General features: G+C 38.2%; 1 protein-coding gene across 3 annotated transcripts in view; it reads left to right on the top strand.

The window, feature by feature from the left end:
• MINDY2 (MINDY lysine 48 deubiquitinase 2) overlaps nucleotides 1-23,465 on the top strand; it is a 109,514-nt gene that overhangs the window by 33,869 nt on the left and 52,180 nt on the right. For all 3 annotated transcript variants that reach the window (XM_075133050.1, XM_048867543.2, XM_048867542.2), the window contains exons 3-6: nucleotides 2,994-3,058; nucleotides 7,713-7,871; nucleotides 10,274-10,376; nucleotides 22,510-22,652. In XM_075133050.1, coding sequence (XP_074989151.1) covers nucleotides 2,994-3,058; nucleotides 7,713-7,871; nucleotides 10,274-10,376; nucleotides 22,510-22,652 — 470 coding nt within the window. The remainder of the gene's footprint in view (nucleotides 1-2,993; nucleotides 3,059-7,712; nucleotides 7,872-10,273; nucleotides 10,377-22,509; nucleotides 22,653-23,465) is intronic.

Genomic DNA, 23,465 nt, shown 5'->3' with positions numbered 1-23,465 from the left:
CATATTTATTTTTTGATTACAAATATCTGCACTGTAAAATAACTAAAATTATATTTTTCAATTCACCTCATACAAGTACAGGTGCAATCTCCATCATGAAAGTTGAACTTACAAATGTAGAATTATGTACAAAAAAATAATTGCTTTGAAAAATAAAACAATGTAAAACTTTAGAGCCTACAAGTTCACTCAGTCCTACTTCAGCCAATTGCTCAGACAAGCAAACTTGGTTACCATTTGCAAGAGATAATGCTGTACGCTTTTTGTTTACAATGTCACTTGAAAGTGAGAATAGGCATTCGCATGGCACTGTTGTAGCAGCGTTGCAAGATATTTATGTGCCAGATGCGCTGAAGATTCATATGTCCCTTCATGCTTCAGCCACCATTCCAGAGGACATGCTTCCATGCTGATGATGGGTTTCGTTTGATAACAATCCAAAGCAAAGCGGCCTGATGCATGTTCATTTTCGTCATCTGAATCAGATGCCGCCAACAGAAAGCTTATTTTCTTTTTTGGTGGTTCGGGTTCTGTAGTTTCTGCATCAGTGTGTTGCTCTTTTAAGACTTCTAAAAGCGTGCTCCACCCCTTGTCCCTCAGATTTTGGACAGCAGTTCAGATTCTTAAACCTTGGGTTGAGTGCAGTAGCTATTTTTAGAAAGCTCACATTGGTACCTTTTTTGCATTTTTGTCAAATCTTCTACGAAAGTGTTCTTAAAACGAATATGTGCTGGGTCATCATCCGAGACTGCAGTAACATGAAATATATGCAGGATGTGGGTAAAACAGAGCAGGAGACCTACAGTTCTCCCTCTCCAAGAAATACAGTCACAAATTTAATTGATGCATTATTTTTTTAATGAGCAGCAGCAGCATGGAAGCATGTCCTCTGGAATGGTGGCTGAAGCATGAAGGGACATATGAATCTTTAGTGCATCTGGCATGTAAATATCTTTCAGTGCCAGCTACAAAAGTGCCATGCAAAGGCCTGTTGTCACTTTCAGGTGACATTGTAAATAAGAAGCAGGCAGCAATATCTCCTGACAATGTAAACAAACTTGTTTGTCTTAGCGATTGACAGAATAAGAAGTAGGACTGAGTGGACTTGTAGGCTCTAAAGTTTTACACTCTTTTTTGTTTTAGAGTGCAGTTATGTAACCAAAAAAAAAAATCTGTTTGTAAGTTACACTTTCACCATAGAGAGTGCACTTCAGTACTTGTATGAGGTGAATTGAAAAATACGATTTTTTGTTTATCATTTTTACAGTGCATATACTAGTAATAATATAAAGTGAGCACTGTAAACTTTGTATTCTGTGTAATTGAAATCAATATTGAATGTAGGAAAACATCCAAAAATATATAATTTCAATTAGTATTCTATTGTTTATAAGTGTGATTAATCACGATTAATTTTTTTAATCTTGTGAGTTAACTGTGATTAATTGACAACCCTACTTTTCAGTAGTATTTGATTTGGATATAATTGCTCATAGTAAATTTACAGCAAACTAAAATCAGATTCTAAAATAAATGCAAAATTAAAATTAAGCTTAAATAAAACACAACCAAATAATAGTCCTTTATTTTTACATTTATTTGAAGTAATTGAATTTAATGAATCTGAAGCTAACAAAACATAGATAGAAAGCTGTAGCTCACGAAAGCTTATGCTCAAATAAATTGGTTAGTCTCTAAGGTGCCACAAGTACTCCTTTTCTTTTTGCGAATACAGACTAACACAGCTGTTACTCTGAAAACATAGATAAAGGATTCAGGTTTCACATTTCTTTTAAAATCTATATTGGTTTCTAATTTGGTGTCTGATTTTATTCATGTACTTTGTTACATTGCCATGCGGCCCCTTTGCTGCTGTTACAATTTCTTTTGGTGGCTTAAACTTGAAATATGACTCAGGATTTGCCAGCTTCACTTGGATAATAGAGGGCTGTTTCCCATCTAGTCCAAGGGTTAGTCTGAATGGGCAATAAGGCTGTCAGGAAAGATATCTTTAAACAAGGGACTCAGGTGGTCTGCACTTGCAAGAGGAATATTTTGCTGTGCAAGCAGAATTGTAACTTTCGCTTCGGCATGTGTCTCCAGGGGAAAAAACACATTTTGAACAGAAACAAAGTGTAATGTATAGAAACAAAGATTTGAATATTTTATAAAGGTTAAATATAAAAATGGGAAATAAATAGACAAGACATTCAAACAGTATAACCAGCTTTTCACAAGCATGTATGTTAATATGATACAAATAGGGAGGGGATATTTTTGTTTGATGTAAGAATTGCAAGTTTGTGTCTGTATAACTTTGTATATATAACCTACTGTATTTTAATAATCCTATTGCCTTGGATAAAGGCATAAACTATATTAATATTTAACTCTCATCAGGACACATTGAAAACTGTACAGAAAACAGAAAAACTTGGACCCAATAAAAATTAATTTATAAAACACTAAAAGAACATTGCAAACAATATTTTGTCAAACTCTAGGAATAAATGACTGTACTAGTGCAAAAAAAAGGTCAGCAAATAGCATAGCTACATGCCCAACTGAAATGTTTACCTGTCATTTGAGTTTCACTTCTGATGAGATTGTGTATGTGCTTTTTCTCTAACAATTCTGATTAAAGTTCTGAGGAAGTGGGCACTCATCAGTTCCTATGGTCAGAGGGGATCACTGACCTCATATATAACAGGGGTCATAGAACTTCCCCCAAATAATTCCTAGATCATATCTTTTACAAAAATATCCAATCTTGACTTTAAAATGTCAGTGATGGAGAATCCACTATGACCCTTGGGAAGTTGTTCCAGTGGTAATTTTTTTTGTTTGATTTATTTATTTTAAAGGTTGTTAATTAAAGATGCCACCATTTTGTCAAAGAGCTTCAGGCAGATAGAGGTACTCTTTTTAAAAGTTGTCTAAAGCTTTGAGTTGTAGAATAAACTATAACTTGAAAACTTTTTTTTTTTTTTAAGGAGACTATATTCTTGATGCAAAACCAAAAGAGATTTCTGAAATTCAACGTCTAAATTACGAGCAGGTAAGAAACAGAGTTTCTAAAAAAGCAATTTTTTGTTTTTCAGTAATGAACTAAAGCTTTTTTTTCCCCACAAAATTACTTTTGTTGAGATTTGTAAAATTCACCAATGTATGGAAAATAGAGCCTTTGTTCTTATTTATTCAGTATCAAACTTAGTTTTACAGTATCTATCCTAAAGTAGAGAAGATTAGTTATTGCTATACGAATCACTTTCTTGAAAAAATACCTTTTTTTTTCTTGTTTATAGTAACAGATTGGCTTTGGGCTTAGTGTTCAATCTGACTTCTAAGTCTCTGCCTCTTTTCTAGCAAAGAAAATAAAATGTCTTTGCATGCTGTTATATCCGCCATGGCAAAATGAGTTCCTTTATCTGCAGCAAATATAGTGACAGACTCCATTGTACTTATTTTAAAGTAGTTCATATTTCAGTTCAGATGTCCCTGGAGTACTGATGGTAGGTACTTATTCTGAGAAATCTGTGATCGCGGAAAACCATGCTTTTCAGATTAGCATACCCTATTCAGATAGGAATAGAAAACTTAATCACTTAAAATTTGTCTGTAGATGCTGCTGTAACCAGATCACAGAAGTAGTACAGAGAGTCTTAAGAATTCTCTGAAGTGTTTTATAGCTATTTCTTTTAACTTCAGTTGAGGATATAGTAGTTGATATACTTATTCCATTTTTAAATATAACTGAGGTAAAGGTGTGTCTACCATGTACGTATTTTTAATAACAAACCTGTTGCGGTTACTACTGGTATAGAGTGATTGCTGCATTTAGTTTCAGAGGTGGGTGATCCTATGTATATGTTTGAAAAGAGCTTTGGGAGCCTTTTGGGATTAGTTACTATAAATATTAATTTTTTAAAAACCACCCTGTAGAGGCAATTGGGGTATGTGCAAATAGTAATTTTCTTACTAAAACCAAAAATCACTATACGTAGCCAAATTAAAAGGACGTGATCTATATGAAGCTTTTGAAAATGTATTCTATGATATAGCACCAATAATGCATTCTGAATTTTTTAAGTCCTTTTTTAAAATGTGCAACTTTTTGTGCTTCCTGTTGATGTTTAAGAAGTGACTGATAGCAACACCAGCCAGGATGCTCAGCTCATTCCTCACTTTTGTTTCAGAACACACTTTTGTCTGATGTCTCTTCATTTTCACTTTGAGATTTGATGATGCTTGTGATACTGGTAAACATCTTCTTGTAGGATCTGGAGAAAGATGTGTACCATCAATAAAACAGTGAATCTGACCACAAAGTAGATTAGATGGGAGAGGAATGGAAAGAAATATTTTTTTCTTTTATATTTTGTTTATTGTAATCTTATAGGTTACTTGTTATGAATGTATACCTAACTTTGTATCTGTTTTCAACTGGAAATGGATTTTCTTGCTCCATTTTAACTACTGTACTAAAAAGGCAAAGTGACATCATGAAAGCTTGTATGCAAGCTCCTATGTAAGTGCTAACTGTGACTAATGAAAGCAGTTTTTCTTTAAAAGGTGTCTTGAGCCACTTGTGGGTGTTTGAAAGGCAAATGTCTAGGAACATGAGTTCGCAATTTCAACCTGGTATCTAAAATCAAGGTGGATGTTGCTTGGTTCATACATCATCCCCACTAATAAACTGAGCATTACGCAGATATAACTGAAGTCACAATTTTGAGACAAAGGGCTTTCATAAGCTAAGGCATAAGTTGACATTTAGGGTCTTTATTCCTGTATTGACATATTAGTCAGAAAAAATGCATGGCAGTGCACTAGAGATTGCACTTCTACAAATCGGGCAAGCTACAAAGATTAGATCAGTCAGGGACTTCAGTGTCTAGTGCTGTTAATGCAGCATCATTCACCAACTTTACTTCAGATCTTGAAAAGAAATCCCTTAGAGTAAAAGTGTTTGGGAAAATACATTAAGAAATCTAAAACTAAGGAAACTGATTATTGCTCCTGACTTTTCAGGGAGAGGTTCCTAACCTCTCAAGAAGAGGCACACTAATGTGCCATGCAGACCTTGCAACAATGCACAAAAATGACAAACCTTTGTGTTGCTACAGTTGGTATTTGATTGTTAAATTGCTTCTTCTCAAGGAACTGAAACTTTAAAATCTTAGAACATGATTTTAATCACTTGTATTGCCTTAAGCGATTAGGACAAAACATTGAGATCATGCAGAAATATTTCTTATTACAGACCTTGCTAAATTTACAAGATGCACCTACTAGTCAGTGTGAGATAGAAAAGATGAAGGGGATCTGTGCTGGTATGTTCCAGTAAGAAGAACATGATACACAAAATAATGAACAGTATATAGAGAAGATAGGAGAAAAGTGGAACAGAAGTACCCAACCTAATATAAGGAAAAGTGGACCTTTTAATGAATCAATTAGCAACACATTTCAGACTAATAGGGAAACAGTTTTTCATAAAACACGCAGTTAGCTTGTGGAACTGACTGCCACAAGATACCAATGAGATCAAGAGCTTTGCAGAGTTCAGAAAAAGGTTGACATTCATGTTTATATTGATAATGAAAACATCTAGATTACAGTGGAAGAAACTTCCCTATGAATAGGCTATTCCTGTTTACTGTAAAACTGTTTACTGTTTACCATAAAACTGTTTACTGCAGTATTCTTGCATGTTCCTCTGAAGCAGCTGGTATTGGCCACTGTTGGAGATAGGATACAAGATTAGATTGACCAATGATCTGGTAAGGCAATGTTTGTCTTTCCTACCCATCCCAGAGTCTCCTGGCTGCTGCGAAGGAGAGAAGCTTTTGTTACTGTACTCCTCTCCTCAGCTTCCTGGCTACTATGGGGTGAGGGAATAGAGTGGGTCAGGTCTCCACTGTTTGACTTCTCACCTAGAGCCTCTTCGGTGCTGGGTAGTGTGAAGAAGTGTCGTCCTTCACCTACCTTTAGTCTCCACTTTTTTGAGTCTGTCTCCTCTGTGAAGTGCCTGCTTCTGGTGCTATGTTGAATTGCTTTTGCTACAGCAACAGTGTAAATTTGATACAATTCTGGAGTTTCATTGCTTCCCACAGGTTCTGAATAGAAGCAGTGAAACAGACCCGAGTCTAAACACTCTGCTGGTGCTTGGTAATGCTGTGCAAAGGCATTGGAACTGACCTCAGATTTGGGAAGACAATGCTTAGTTGGTTTGCATTTTGGAATATTTACTCTAGAACCATAAAGAACAGAAAAATAGTTTTTTAACTATTTAACTGTTTTTTAAATTAAAAGCTTAATTTTTGTAGAAACTGCTAACATATGCCCCCAAGTAGCAGGAAAAGCTTCCTACTTGCTTCCGGTGAGTGAATTTTTCTAGCTCCATCTACATGTGTTCATAGCTTATTCCCTGTGCATAAAATTCTTAAAGGAGAGGGGGGGGGATTTCATTGGGAGTAAATGATTAGAATTTTGAAATGGAATTATTTTACTTTTTATTACTGGATCTCCTTATTTGGTTTTGGAGGATTTACACGTACATCTTATATTCGCTGTGCAAATTGAGTGGTATTGTGGAAAATGAAACTGACATGGAGCATAGTCTTTCAAAATTATCTAAAATGATTTATTTTGTGTTATAAACTTTGAGTGGTGTAGCTGACATATAATGCTTCATGTGTCCAAGTGAGTGCTAAATTATCAGTGGTTACAATAAGTCTTGTGGTTTAGAAGTTATTGGAAAAATATTGTATAGTGGTAGACACAGTGTACTGGAATAAGGTTGAAGAAAATTAGCTACCCATTTACTCTTTGGCCTCCCCTTACCCAACTGGATGGGTTTACCATGTAATTGTCATACAATTTTTTTTTTTGGTATGTTCCTTTACATCTGTAAAGAGGCTAGTGTAGGTATATTTTCACTTCCATGCCAAATTGCGTTGTAAATATATAAATTGTCATATTTATCCAGTATTTTCTAATCTTATTAGTGCTCACTTTGTGGAGTAGCAAACACAATCCTTCTTATGGCAACCTAGTTGTTTCATCTATTTTCTCAGCAAATATTTCATAGTGCTCCAGTGAGGGTATTGTATTTCTAAGAATGCCATTCGAGTTTCATAATACAGCTCCTTTTGTTTGTGTAACATGGAACCAGAGTCTTCAGCCATTGCTGATGTGGGCATTATAATAAACTTATGCCTCAGATGCTATTCCAGACTCTTCTGTGCATTGCTACTTTCCCATCCTTCAAATCAATAAATTGAAATCAGGGCTGGAAAGTAGGAAACTGATCTTATTTAAAAATAAACTCTTTACTTTAAGTCTTAAGGCCAGGAGCTGTCTGTTATACAGCTTGTACATGGGACTGGGACCTCTGACATACTACCTCAATATATATAAATAGGTTTAATGAACTTAAATTGTGCTGTTTAGTACATGTAGATTATTTGTTCAATAAAATTTGTAAATGAATTTATATTTTCTTGTATTTGAAGACATATCTTAAGTTGTGATACTGGTGTAACTGAGAAAATGTATTGAATCCATTGTTTACCTAATGTGCCCTTTTGCAAGTTGTATATAAAACACTGAATCAGATGAATTATTAACTTACAAGAGTAGCTACCAAGTGTAGAAAATGCTCTAGTGCCATCCATTTGGTTCATCTATATTTTTCTTTTTGTTGTCAGAACATGAGTGATGCAATGGCTATCCTACATAAGCTACAGACAGGTCTGGATGTGAACGTGAAGTTCACTGGTGTACGAGTTTTTGAATATACACCTGAATGCATAGTATTTGACCTTCTTGATATCCCTTTGTACCATGGATGGTTAGTGGATCCTCAGGTAAGCAAAATTAGCTTAGATGATGAGTTATCTATTTCCTGTCTGAACTATTTTACATTTTACTGATGTGTATGGCACATCAGAATTTTCAGATTCTTGTTTAATTTTAACCTAAGGCTCCTAGTCTCTCTTGTTGTTGTGTAGACAGGAGTTACAGTGAGCTGATCATGTTTTCTTTTGAGTCTGCACCCTGAAAGATTAAAATTTCACCTTGAAGCGTGGTGTGAAATCATACTGTTCATTTTAAGGGACTATAACTTTGCAATGATTGAATATTATAAAGTTCTAGATTTTAGACAAGTCTATTTCAAGTCCTGCATCAGTGCAAAATAGCACTGCTGGTCTAGGGAAGTACTGAGTTTGTTTTTGCCCTTTCTAGGAGTGGTATTCATTTCTTACCTTGTTTGCTCATATAAGAGTTTGGACACTAAGAAGTTAGTGAACGTGATGTGACTTCCCTCCTTCCTGAAATTCCTACCTGCTTTTAGCAGCTTCTGTTTCAAGAACTGAAACAGAATCAACAAAATTTCAACAAAATCAAGTTGAAAAAATGAAATTTTTATCTTAAACAAAATTATATCACTTATTCTTAAGATGGGCTGGCTGAGGCGCCATCCACTTAAGAAAAGAAGGTGATACTGTTTGGCTGGGGAGTTATACGGCTAGAATAGCCTCTCTGTATGATTGATGTGTTCCTAATGATTTGTAACTCTGTCTTGTAATTATCTAGGCTCTTTTCTAGTTGTGTTTTTTGTTTCACCTGGCAATTTTCTTGGCCAGAAAATGTTTTCATCTCATTTTAGCACTACAGACAGCAACCCGTCTCTCTCTGATGCACCCTACATCTATAGTTCAGACCTTTGTGAACTCTATGGGTGACAATGTTGGAGAACAGGAGAAACAATAGTTGTTGTAGTTTTGGCCAAGGGAGAAACACACATTGGTGTTCCAAAACTTTTCTGGTTTCCTGTTTGCTTCCAGGTGCAAATCAAGCCTTTCTTACTGATATTAATAGTTATTTATTATTAGGTTAGTCTTTTGTGGCACCAGCTATGACTGAAGCCCCGCTGATTTAGAAACACATGAAAAAGTGATCCTTGGTCTGAAGAACTTAGATTTTAAGTTGGTATTTACCAAGTTTTGTCTCAGCTACTTGAGCATCTGACTCTGTGATCTTCCAATATGGTTTAAATCAGCTGACATGCTCATGCTATAGTTTCAAGATTTGAGTATCTTGAGATTTGGTCGGGAGGATGTCTTAATGGAGGGACCTTAATTCTGGAAATCATTTCCCATGCTGATGTAACAGATCCAGAATTTCCTTAGCTTTTTACATTACTTTAATGTAAAAAGCTAACTGTTCCCACAGGTATTTCTCTAACAGATAACATCTACATTTTCAATCTAGATGACATTAGTTAACTTGATTTTTGTATAGATCAAGACTTATATGAGCTTCCGGAGACAACTGTGGCAGACATATACTTTTTTAAATTGTGAAAACTTTGTAATAGCCTTCCTAAAATAGGAATGCATTATTTTTTGGATGCTAAATGTTTGAGTACTTAAAAAAAACAAAAACAAAAAAACTACTAGATGAAGCCATCTAATTTTTTAACTTTTTTCTTTGGGATCCTCTGGAACATACATGTAAGTGACTTGCAGCACATTATAATGTATCCTAAAAAGGAATAAAGAAATGTGGCTTAAGTAGGCATGTATTGATTGATTTTTATGTGACCCACATGACACATTGGTTCTGCAGAGTCTAAGTTTTCACATTTAAAAAATAAAGTTTGTAACTCTCATGGTTGCAGAGAATCTTCCAGATGTGTACCAAGTACAACTAATGCAGCCTGAGTTTGCAGGCTGCCTGCAAGAATGGGTCTGGAAAGTATGAAGGCATGATACAGAAAAAAGGGAATAAGAAAGGAAGTGGGAAAAAATTTGTTTTTTATAAAAAACCAGCATATTCCCCACTAACACAACTGAAAAATAATTATGTGCCAATAACACAACTGAAAAAATAATAAATAACTGAAAGTTGAGATATTGATTAAAAGACTGATTCTACCCCTGATCTTTTTATGTAGATCGCCCACTCATATAACTCTGTATTGAGGGCAGCGTGTAGTATTAAACTTAAACCCTAGCTCATACTCCATAATTAAAATGGAATTTTGCGCACTCCACAAAATGTGTGCTGCATCCTTGGGTTAAGGCTTTTCAAACCAGGGCTATGTATTGACCTTAGTGTGGTATACCCAAAAGACTAAAACCTCTTGTGGACAATTCATTTTTGATATATTTTATCTTGTTATGAACACTTCCAGTAGGCACACAGGAGCAAACAATGGATTTTCTGTTCTTCATAAAGATAAATGAATTATTTGTTTTTCCAGATTGCTGACATTGTGAAGGCAGTTGGTAATTGTAGTTACAATCAATTGGTGGAGAAGATAATCTGTTGTAAACAGTCGGACAACAGTGAGCTGGTTAGTGAAGGTGGGTGAATGCTGCCATTGTAATTTTTTTCTTCTTTAATTACTGGAACTAATGAAGTGCAGTATCCATTTATACATTTTTAAAAATTATTACACTTTTTTTTAATTATACATTTTGTATATTGGTCTGCTGTATATGTAGTCTGTCCCGTGGTGGTGACATCCATGTGATATACTGCATTAATCGTGCACACTAAATCTCAACTGCATCTTTGCCCATTAAACCATCTGCACTGGGATTGCCCTCTGAGACTGGAATTTACAAAGCTTTGCAAACCTCTGAGCTCTGCTATTTTTAAATTTTAAAAAGCTGGAGAAATCTTTCTCTTCTTACAGAATTTCATTAGTTTGAGGTCTCATGGGCAACGTTCAGTCAGGGTCAGTGACAGGTTTCAGATCTGCTATGTCTCAACATATCTTGTTTAGACATGGAAACTTTATATCATTTGGAAAGGGGAAAATCACTATTAGAAAGATATAGTACTTCTACGCATGGTAGGTCTCAAGATTTCAGACTGGAAACATAAAGAAAAGCTATTATACGTTATTGTTGAGACTTGTAATCTATCAGCTGTTCTTTCTGTGGTTTGTGCATTTGGACTCTGTAATAAGGGAGCCTTCCTTTACTGGTGAAGGGATATGAAAAATAGTGTCAGTAAAAATGCACATGTGTAAACTGCACATGTGTGAGTGAGTATGTATTTCACAAAAAAATACAATCTATTTTTGTTCTAAAGTTTGATCCATAGACTATAGTTGATTCAGGCAGGGATTAATTTTTGGAGCCATCATTAGTTGGAGGCTCATTATGTTTGTTGCACTCAGAGGCAGAGTCTCTAATCGGTAGTGGGGGTCATCAGTGGTGATCTACAGAAAACACAGGAGCTTAAAATTTTTCATTCAACTTTTCAGTTACTGCAAGGTTTAAATCCATTGTGCTCTGAAAACAAGTATGCATCACCATGTATTCAGTTTTCTATACAATTGCAAGTATAGGTAAGTAGTTTGAGAGTTTGAAGAGCTAAAGATTATTCTTGAAATATTCAGGACTGGTGCAAGCTTTATTCTGATTCTTCTACAAATAGCCTTACTTTAATACTTTGAAATTTAAATAGAAGTATAGTCTATTCAAAAAATTGATTCAAAAAATTCATTCAAAATTTCATGGGTGGACTCCATTTTTAATTTGAAGTTAGTAGTCTTTACAATACTGTTTCTAAATATGCCACAGAAACCATTGTGAAAATGTTGTTTGTCAGTATCAGAAGGGGTATAGCACAAGCCTGACCAGTGTTTAGTTTCACAAGGCTTTGTGACTTTTGCAAACTGTCTAATCTCTTCAGTTCCATAAGGTTTTATACCTGAGGCAGTGTGTTACAGAGGATAGGTGTGACATTCTCTACCTTAAAGTAGCATCCTGGGACCTCCCCCCCATATTCATCACTAACATGAGATTATGATGTGTGTTATACAAAGTATACCTTGTGAGGTATCATTTAACAAGTCTTGATCTGTTGAACATTTAATATGCTGTTGGATGGTATGTACTGTCATTGTATGTGAAGTTAAGTATCGCTATATGTGTTACTGAAATATGTTGTGAGGTTGGGAACGCCCACAGCCAGCCTTTCAGTTACAACAAAGAAGGCCCCGGACAGTGTTAATAGCCCTTCAAGAAAACAATCCTATCCCAAAGGCTCTTTAAAGCAGTGGAGATTATTGCTTGTCAAATGGGGACTGACGGATCCCTGCAGCACAGCAAGGATCTTTCTAGCAGCTAGAAGAAAGTATAAAAAGAGAGACAGTGACATCACTTGGCCTCTCTTCCCTCACCCCAGATCTCAACACCTAAAGCACATCTGGAAGACAAAGATTTTGAACTGGGGAAGTTTGGTCTCAGGCTGGAAGGTAGTCCAGTCTGTGTGTATTGAAGAACTGTAACCTGCTTGTATCATCTGTTAGGGTGAGACACTGCTTGATTCAAATCTTGTTTAGTCTGTTAGAAATGCAGTTTAAATTCTAACTATTTTATTTCTTAGATAACCAACTTTGATCTCTGTGCCTGCCACTTATAATCACTTAAAATCTATCTTTCTGTAGTTAATAAATCTGTTTTACATTTTACCTAAAAGTGTGTTTTGGTGGAAGTGCTTGGGAAATCTCAGCTTCGATTACAAAGGATGGTACATATCCACTTTCCTATGAAGAACAGGCGAACTAAATATGAACTTACACTGGTCAGGTATATGGAGCTGGGCGGGAGGGGGGGATTGGCGAGAGCCTCTCTATTGATGGTTCATGAGTGGCTGGGAGATCATTCATGTAACTCAGTTGGCTGTGTCCCTGCCTATGAATGCCTGTGTAAGTGCAGTACCTGTTAGAGCAGTGGATCTCAAACTTTTTTTTTTTTTTTTTTTGCGGACCACTTGAAAATTGCTAAGGATTTCGGAGGACCACTTAATCTTTCCAAATGTGGTTTGTACTGTTAGCTAACTATTGTAAAGCGCTTTGGATAAAAGCACTATATTAAAAAAAGATAAACAACATTGTTTATTCTACAAATAAAAGCACACAACTCATATTTTAATATCGATAGACTTACCTTTCTAATGTGATAGTTGTGCCCCTTTTCTCTGTGCTGCAGCTGCCACAGAGCTGAGGCTGGGAAGGAGGGCTTTCTCTCCCTGGCAGCTGCAGCCCTGGAGCTGGGGAAAGTCACCTCTTTTTCTCTGGCTGCCGCAGCCCTGCACATCCCAAATTTCCTCCACCCCTTCTTCTCACCCCACTGGCCCCTACCACCTACCCCACCCCCCAAGGCCACCACCTCACCTTATATGTGCATCTTCTCCAGGCACCTAATTAGTGGAGCCATGCCTGCGCGGCTCCACTAATTAGGTGGATGGCCCTTCATTCTCTCGTGTGCAGCTGCCCAGGTTCCACGAACCACAGTTTGAGAACCTCTGTGTTTGACATGAGCCTCACAATGTGAGAGGCAACCCAGGCTAGTAGGTTTGGAGGGCTAAGCAGTCTCACAGTCCAGGTTGCACCAGGAGATTCTCTCAAATCCTGTTCCAGTGTCCTATTGTGGCAGATTTAGGTTTTATTCCTGGCTCTGCCACTTGGCTGCTGTGTGGTTTAAGGCAAGCCAGTTTCATTTCTCTATGAACTCTGTTTCTCCTCCAACCCTTTGTCATTTTTATTCAGATTATAAACTGTCTCCTGCTGTGTATTTGTATAGTGTTTAGTACAATAGTACCCCAATCTCAGTTGGGGTCTCTGTGCTACTGTAATGAAAATATAAATAATAGTTCTTGGAAAAAATATCCTCTAGGACAACTAGGTAAACACTTAACCTCAGATTTTTAAAGATATTCAGGCATTGCTGCCCTCGTGTTGTAACACCTAATTGATTTATGAGCCTAAATTTCATATTCAAAAGTGATTTAGGCAGTGCACTCAGAAATGCCTAAATAAGGGTCCAAATAATGGTCTTGAGCCACTTAAAACTTTTAAGTTGCAAACTAATACATGCATTTGCTCTAAACTGATGACTATATAAGCCAGTTTGTTTTAACAAATATAAAATTCTTCTTATCTAAATATAATAAAGGGGCTACCTTTAGCTCTCATTACCTTGTGGGAGGAAATACCCCTGTGCTATCCACCTCTACCTGGAATCCTTTCAGCTAGTTACCATCTTCCCTGCATAGGCAGGTACCATCCGGAACCACAACATGAATGCTTAACTCAAAATTTAGAATAAATATGACATGGTTTATGAGGTACTGGAAATATTGGGAAAGTGGTAATTTTCCATATTATTAAATACAACCATTTTAGGTTTTCTACAGAGTCATGGAATTTTAAAACTCATTTTGTCCATATTTAGAAGTGGCTTCCAAATAACAGATTGGGGAGCTTTATAATAGTCCTGTACCATGATGCTGTTTAAGAGAATTACAGAATTGTTTACAAGAATAAAGGTAATAGTAGAATACAAATAAGATTTACAGTGCTGATATATACTGGTCAATCTAACAAAGGCATTGTCAGCTGTAAAAAATGGGCAAGTCTTCAAAGCTCAGCTGTTTTGGAGCTAGATGGTTGAAAAATGGAAAAAAAAATTTTTTTTCATTCTTACTTTACCAAAATATTACTGAAGATTTTGGTAGGTGTTTTCAGAAAAGTTCATCTTTGGACAGGGACCAGGTATGGAAAAACATCCAAAAAGGTGACTTTTTTTTTTAAAATCCTGCGACCTTGTAAAACTGTTAAATTTAACTGTTTTGAAAACTTGAGGTATTTGTTTGCTTATAAGGAGCCTGAACTATAGTAAGTGCAAGAATGTTAAATGGAATAATCCTTTTATGAAGGCTCTAATATGATTGAATTTTCAGTATGCTCATAAGGGAACACATTACTTCTCCCTTATTTACAATCTGTATTGAACAGCTTTATAGCCCAAACTGTTGGAAATAGGTGGGTAACTGTCTCTTGTAGTGAAATGCCTCTGACAGTGTTGGTAAAAATTATTTTTGATTGGCCACATTTAAGACTTTGAAAATAGCTTTAAGTACATGTAAAGTACATTATTAAAGCTGATCTGAACGGTGAGGGAGGCACAAAAAACTGGTTGCATACTTTTTTGTGCATCTTCATAATGCATAAAGAGAGCCTGAAAAGTTTGTGTGTATGCGTGGTTTTTTATTTAGTTCATATCTTACTAATATCAGAAATGCCAAGTCCTTTTTTTGTTCGAGGCCTTCTTCACAAGACCTGGAGATTGTGAACGGGGATCCCGGGAAGGTTAGATAGCTTTTCTTTTGTTAGGCAGGCATTTGATCTAAATAGATGTTAATAAAGTGGACAATTTTAAATAGTGTGAATAAAAATTATTTCCCCTCACGTTTCTTTTTCTTGGTATTTGCAGTGTCATAATATTACTAGTTCTCCAGCAATCCACAGACTCTTCCAGGAAAAACAGTAAACAAACCTGAATTACTACTGAAGTGAAGTGGGAGATTGCCAATCTGTGTCTGTTGCCTGGGGGAGTCCTGTGTCTCCCAGAAGTGCAACTTCCATCTGGCCCTCAAGTCTAGGGTAAGGGAAAAATAGAGAAATTAAACTCAGACTGTTAAATGGCTGAAGGGAGCATTCCATCAGCTTCTGAGTCAGGTTAGTAAATGAACTAATACATCTGTCTCCAGGCAGATCCAGCACCCCGCAAGCTTCCCTTGAGAAAGTCCTTTTGAAGCCTTTAGGGAAGGTTTCCAAAAAGAGGAACATGGACTCTCACCTTAAGGCGACAGCTCTGAAAAGATCTAAGTCCTTGGTGAGATCTAAGTCTCCAAAGCCTTCACATCTCTACTTATTACCTTCTGAGTTGAAGGATTCCTCCTCCAGTATCGCTGTGGCCATAAAATCCCAGAGCACAAAGGAAAGACATGGTTCTGATAAGGCCTTGGTAACCTCTACTGCCAAGGAGGGGAAGCTTAGAGAGTTGGGACTGGCACTGTTGAGTTCAGCCCAGCCTTCGGTACCCATGCATGCGGCACCCTTAGGCAACAGCACCAGACACCATCGGTGTCTACTTCGGTACGTCCACAGTGGCTTTGGCGACCATGGTCTCAGCTACCTCAGGGGTACTACTCCCCCTACTCAGTACCAGAGGAATTCAGCTCTACTAAGGACCTCTCAATAATGGATGAACCACAGTCCCCCCTGCTGCTGGGTACTGAGTATCTCTTAGTACTGAAACCTGATCTCTGGACTACTGTCCTCTAGTACTGCAGGATTCTCTACTGTTTCCTGCAGGTGCTCCCCCTTTGGATCAGATAGAGGCAGATGAAGGAGACTTCCAGTCAGTATCCTCTATTTCTGTTCATGGTTCTCTACACATCCATTCAGGATCCCATTCTCTGAAAGTCATAGGGAAGATAAGGCTAATTTATCAAGGGTGGTGAAACCATGCATGCCACTTCTACTTCTCTGTGGGCCCTCCAGTGGCCATTCTGGGGCCCTGAGCTGCTTATCTACAGCAACGTACCGGTGGTCTGGCAAAATCTCACAGGGAGGGCAGAGTTGTACAGCATTCTCCTCCCCAACCAGCCCTCACCCAGGAGGCGACATTTGAGGAGCGGGCAGCTAGGGCGAATAAGCAGGCCCCCCTCAAACATCTGTTTCATTCTTGCATCTGGATGAAGCAGTTATGCCTCCACTACCATCCAGCAATATAAAGACTTCATAAAGAGGGTAGCTGACACCCTTCATATTTCTCTCGAGGAGGTCAAGGATTCACAGCACAAAGGGTTGAATATCTTGTAGTCAGCAACACTCCTCAAGGGTGTGTTACTAATCAATGAGGTGCTCCTAGATCTAGCTAAGATGATCTGATGGACACTTGCCACTATTCTAACCATGTGTAAAGGGGTGGATAAGAAGTGTTTATGTTCCCTCTAGGGATTCTTTTTGTTCTCCCATTCCCTGCCTAACTCCCTGGAGGTGGATGTGGTAAACGGGGGGGGGGATGCAGCACTTCTCTCTTCCCCCCCCATATGAGACAGACCAGAAAATGCTGGATCCCTTTGGGTGAAAGGCCTATTAATCAGCAACCCTTTCAGTTCAGGATTGCAAATTATCAGGCCCTGATGGCTGAATTATAATGAATTTGTGGCTTTCGTTGAACATCTGCCCCAAGAACATAGGGCGCAATTCTAATCCATCTCAGAGAGCTGGTTGGTGGCCAGAACTGCTGTGGACACTGCTGCCAGGTCCTTCTCCATGGCAGTGGTTATGAGAGGGCATTATGGCTCCATCTTTCAGGGTTTTTGAGAGAAGTACAGAACAGTGTGGAAGATCTCCACTTGACAGTCATAAACTGTTCTTGGAGGCCACGGATGAGTCCTAAAGGACTCCAGGGCTACTTTGTGATCTCAGGGCATATATACACCTACATATAAGAAAAGGTTTAGTAGGTCACAGACTGGCCAGAGATCACATCCTACTCAGTTTTCCAGATCCCATAGATCCACTGAACCACTCACAAAGACAGATTTCAGAGAGGGGGTTGCATGAAGCAATAGTTTTGGGTTGGTTGAGGGTTCAAAACCACCTCTGCCTCTGGATTTACAGCTGTGCCTATTAGCCCACCTCCCTCGTTTAGAGACCAGCTTGCCTACCTCCACCATGGTTGGAGGCAGATCACTACAGACAAGTGGGTAATAGAGGTAATATCAGGTTAAACCATCCATTTTATGTTGTTCTAACTTTCATTCCTCTTCCCTGTCCCCCTTCAGGGCCCCTCTCGTTAGCTTTTATTGAGACAAGAAGTGAAATCTTCTTCGATTAGGAGCAATAGAACCAGTTCCTCCTCCTCCTCACAAAGAGCAAGAGATTTTACTCTAAGTATTTCCTTCTGCTGAGGGACGATGAAGATTGATCTTACATCTAAGACTTCTAAACAAGGTAGTAAAGTCTCAAAAATTCAGAATGTTGACTCTGGCAGCTATAATTGCCTCACTAAAGAAAGAGGATTGATTTTCAGCTCTTGACATACAAGATGTCTATTTCCATATAACAATACACCCATCATATAGGAAATACCTATGCTTCACTCTAGGCCAGGATAATTTCCAAACTGAGTGCTTCCTTTCAGCCTTTCCTCAGCCCAAACATTGTTCTCAAAAGCCCTGACCGTAGTGGCTGCTTAACTCCAACAAGAAGCGATTCTAGTCTTCTTGTACCTCGATGACTAGCTACTCAAGGGCCGTTCCTACAAAGCACTGCTGTCTTTCACCCAGATGGCCCATGCTCTGTTCCACGAGTTGGATCTGTAGTTGAATGTAAAAAAAAATCCACATTAATCCCTATACACGATACAGTTTATAGGGGCATATTTGGACTCATTGAAACCAGAGCCTATGTTCCCTTAGACACATTTGTCATCTTGTCAGGTCTGGTACAAGCAATTCAGGGGAGACCTCAAAACACAATAAGCTCCTGGGACACATGGCAGCTTGCACCTTTGTGACCAATCATGCAAGGCTATCTCTCTGCTGCTTCCAAAAACTGTGCTAAGGCTATGTAGTAGTCCTGTTTGTCCAGATAGCCCTCTTGATCAACTGAGAGAAACCACCCCTGATTCCAATGCAAACGTTAGAATTTATAGGAGCCAGAATAGATTTGGTAACAGCTCAGGCATACGTATCTCAGGATAGGCTCCTTGCAATCCAATCCCTAGTAAATGGGATGATCACTAACCCGGCCAGGGGTGTGCAGACTTAGCTGACACTGTTGGGTCATGTGTCCACATGTACATATGTGATGCTGCTTGCCAGACTTCACCTGATGCCCCTACAACTATGGCTTAGGTCAGTCCCCAGGAACCATCTGCTGAGCAAATCAATGGTAATATTATTCCGTGTCATGAGAGCACTGACCTGGTGCCTACCCCCAACAATGTTCAGAAAGGAGAACCATCTGAAACCCCATAAACATCCTGAACACTGATCACGGACTCATCTAGGACAGGATGGGAGCACCCACCTGGACCATTGCCAAATATAAGAGAGATGGTCCCCGGAGGAGGTGAGACTACACACAGAAGTGCTGGAGTTTTGGGTCATCAGGCCAGTGTGTGGTCTCCTCCTGGTCCTATGGCACGTTGTAACACACAAACCAACAAAACACTGGCAATATATTACATATGCGAGGGGGTGTGCTATCTCCCCCATTGGGTAATGAAGTGATCAAGTTGTGGAATTGGTGCTATGAAACATCCCTTTGATAATGCTGCACCTGCCAGGAACCAGCAGTGACATAGTGGGTTTCCTGAGCTGGCATTTAGTCACTGACCACAAGTGGTTGCTGCAGAAATTCACCAAGAGTACATTTTCTGTTGTGGAGGACATGGGTAATAGATCTGTTTGTCACCAGAGATAATGCAAAGTGCTCCAGCTTTGCTCCAGAGGCCATGAATACAGAGTCCCTCCAATCACATTCCTTTTGGAGTGGAGTTAAAGGCTTTGTTACACCTTCCCACTGATTCTACAGAGTGACTATCAAAGCCAGATGAGAGCATCTCAGGCTCATCCCCATAACTCTGTAATGGCTGAGACAGTTCTGTCTTATGAACTTGCTACATCTGTTGGTGCAACCCCCAGCAAGATCCCACTCCACCCAGACCTGTTATCACAGGGACAGTTACTTCACCCAGACCTAGTGTCACTACAACTGACTGCCTAAATGCTGCTTGGATGAGTATCCTGGAAAAGGGCTGCTTGTCACTTGTCCAGGGTATCTTGATTCTAAGCAGGAACCCATCCATGAGAAGAACCTACTCTAAGTGGAAGAGGTTTTCCATATGGGTGGCCCAACAGGCTTCAATACCTAAGATCCTGGACTGCATACTGCAGTTGAAGTGCTCTGGACTTGACTTCCCTCTGATACGGTCGCTCTTCATCTTCTCTCCTCTTACTGTATCAAAAATCCTCAAGGACCTCACATGTGCTGATCCAGTGGTCACTCTCTATAGTACTGTGTTGACCAGACTAAATATTTCATGTTGTCCCAAGCCTGTTCTCTATCCCTGCTTTTGGAGTCGTTAGCCAAAAAGTGCTTTGAGTTGCATGGAAGCTGAGGGGGGTTATGGCTACATTTCCCTCTATGTAAGTGGCATCATAGACTATCAGGGTTGGGAGGGACCTCAAGAGGTCATCTAATCCAACCCCTTGCTCAAAGCAGGACCAATCCCCAATTGTTGCCCCAGATTCCTAAATGGCCCCCTCAAGGATTGAACTCACAACCTTGGGTTTTACAGGCCAATGCTCAAACCACTGAGCTATCCCTCCCTCCTCCACATTGATGACATCTTGAACTACAGTTACATGATAATGTAACTATAGTTATATTACTTTTGTATTAGTAACAATATTTCCTTCAAGATGTTTCTCTCTCTCTCTCTCTCTCTTTCATATATATATTTCTGCTGTGTGCACGCCTTCCACTCTACTACAGGATCTTGTTTCATTTGGTTTCTGTGCTGAAGGAAGCGAGTGGTGGTTGAGCTGCTTCACCCTCTATGCCCCCAGTGCAAAGCATGAGGATACTCAGGGCCATGGGTGGTTGCAAAAGACACTGTCAGTCAAACAACTCTGATCCTGAGTAAATGGGGCGCACATACACCAAGAGTGGAATGAATAAATATACACAACACATCTCAAACAACTCTGGTTAATGTACGTTTCCTAGATGTGTGACCTTGTGTTTTGTCTGTATTAAAATGCTTGCTGCTTAAAGGTGCCCAGGTTATTAAACGATCCAGATCACTCTGCAGAACTGACCTGTCGTTATCACTGTTTACCATCCACCAATTTTGGTGTCATCTACAAGCATTGCCAGCAATGATTTTATATTTTCTTCTGGATCATTGATGATAAATATATTGAAGAGTTGGACCAAGAAAAGATCCCGGTCAGACCCCCACTAGAAAACCCCCTATTGAATGATGATTCTCCATTTACAGTTAGCACCTGAGATTTTCCAGTTAGCCAGTTTTTAATCCAATTAATGTGCTACCTTGATTTATTATAGTGCTGTTTTTTTAAAATCAGGATTCCATGGTGCTAAGTCAAATAACATGATTGGTAAAATGCACTGTTTTTGTACAAGAGAGATTTTTTAAAATCCCACCTCTGTTAAATTATTATCATTATTATTGATTTGTATTACATAGGAGCCCATTGTGGAGCAGGACCCCATTATGCTTGGCACTGTACAAACATAGAACAAAAAGACTGCAATAAGATTGCAGTAAAAAATTTAATGCTTTTGTGACCGTCCGTACAAAATTTATTATAGTCTTGTAAAAAGGGTGAACATAGGGATACAAAGTATGCCTTCTGAGGTATCATTTGAAAATTCATAATTGGCTGATCATTGCTGTCTTGGTAAAATATGTGTGGCAACATTATAGGTAAAGTTACAAGATTTTACTGTATAATATTACTGAGATGTTACAAGTTCAGAAAAGCAGGCATAAACCAGTTCCTCAATGACAAGAGCCAAACTGATGCTTCAGGTGTCAAAAAAATCAAATGGACTTGTCACCTGGTTAAGTGGCCATTCTTTGGCAGGAAAGAGGGTGTGAGTGAGAAACCTACATTTTTGGCAAAGAAACAGCTGGAGGTTCACATCCCCACAGATTTTCTGTCTCCTGAACCACACTTGGAGATCTTTTTCAAAGAAAAAGAACTATAAGAAAGGGGAACAGGTGTCCCAAAACATTCCTCCCTTTCTTTCTATCAACGGCAACTACAACACCTGAGGAACGAAGAAACAGATTTGGACTGAAGGGGGAATCCTGTCTGAAAGGAAATTAGCCAGTAAGACTGCTAGAACATGTGGTGAGAGAGACTTTTTGCTTTAAATTCACTTAGCTTATTAAGTTAGGTATTAATTGTATTCTTGCCTTTTATTTCTTTGTAACCAGTCCTGATATTTATGCCTCATTACTTGTAATTACGCAAAACTTTTTCTGTAGTTAATAAACTTGTTTTATTGTTTTATCTAAATCGGTGTGCTTGGATTGAACTGTTTGGGAAACTTTGGGATAACAGGATTTGTACATAACGTTTTCTTTTAATAAAATATATTTTATTTATATGAGCATGTGTTATCCAGGAGAGGGCTGGGCAATACAAGATGCACATTTCTGGGGGAAAGTCTGGGACTGGGAATTTGCTCGTGTTGCTCTGCAGTGTAATTCAGGAGTGGCTGGCACTCCAGCAGTATAGTTGGGAGTAATTTACATGCTGAAAGCTCTGTGAGAGCAGATCAGGAGTGACTGCTCCAACAGCAAAGCAGTGTAAAAGGCACCCCAAGCTGGAGAATTGAGAGGATGCAGCTTTCCATCAGTTCAGATTCTACCCTGGGTAATGTCATAGTGTCACAGATGTAAATTGAGAAGGAAAGTTAACTTATTTTCTTCTAGTGAAATCTAATTTGATATAAGCCTTGAGAGTTCATTTCACTAGCTGAGAGAGAATTTTTGATATATTTAATTTTTTTATGTAGGTATGTATGTATTTAGATGTGTATGATGGACCCACAGTTAATAATCTGCATTGCTTTTATAGGATTTGTAGCTGAACAATTTCTGAACAACACAGCCACTCAGTTGACATACCATGGGTTATGTGAGCTGACTTCAGCAGTTCAGGAAGGAGAACTTTGTGTGTTCTTCAGGAACAACCATTTTAGCACCATGACCAAATATAAGGTATGATTATTAATCTTTTCATTGATTTTTATTGTCTGTGTGTCAGCTAGAAAAAGGGAATTTGCACAGATTTGTAGTGACAGACTAATAGGCTGCACTTTCTTACTGAATTTAAATGGTGGAGAAATATGACCCATTCCCAAATGACTACTATAAAAAGCAGCTATGTTTTAAGGTATATGTCATATTTAGATTAAATTATTGTTTTTGATAACTTAGCACTGTTTTTAAAAAATTAAAATAGCTAAATATTTTAGCTGCTTATTATAGTATTAGAAAAACTATTAATCTCTCCCCCCCCCCCCCCAAATAAAATTGTTATACAGCATTACTCTGGTTTAAGATCTTTGAGACAAGGTATTTTATTATTGGAATATGGATTATACAGGGTTTATACCCTTTCACTTTTATATTGTTATATTGCTGAATTTCTTGTCTTTGGATATGCTAACAATTGGGTAGATACTCTCACGAAGCAAATCATTGGACAATGGGTGAACTCTTTCTACCAGTTAATGTGTTTAAAATACAACTTGTACTCCTGGGGAATTCTACACCAAGAAATTAAAAATTCTGTACACAATATTGCATAATTCTGCATATTTTATTTGTCAAAATAACACAATATAATCATGCCAGTTTCTATTATTTTGGTAATTTATTTCAAAATACCTGTCAAGTATGTCTGTAACAGTACAGACAAAAAAGAACCAGGAAATATTTTTGACAAATAGATTCCTTACTAGGCATATTAATACATAACTTTAAGTAATAATTCATATAAACTGCAATACAGAAATGTATTTCCTGCAT

This window comes from Caretta caretta, chromosome 10 (genome assembly GCF_965140235.1).
Source record: "Caretta caretta isolate rCarCar2 chromosome 10, rCarCar1.hap1, whole genome shotgun sequence".
In the NCBI taxonomy this organism is placed as follows: domain Eukaryota; kingdom Metazoa; phylum Chordata; order Testudines; family Cheloniidae; genus Caretta; species Caretta caretta.
The sequence above is the reverse complement of the archived record's forward strand: the minus strand, read 5'-3'. Positions and strand labels throughout refer to the sequence as shown.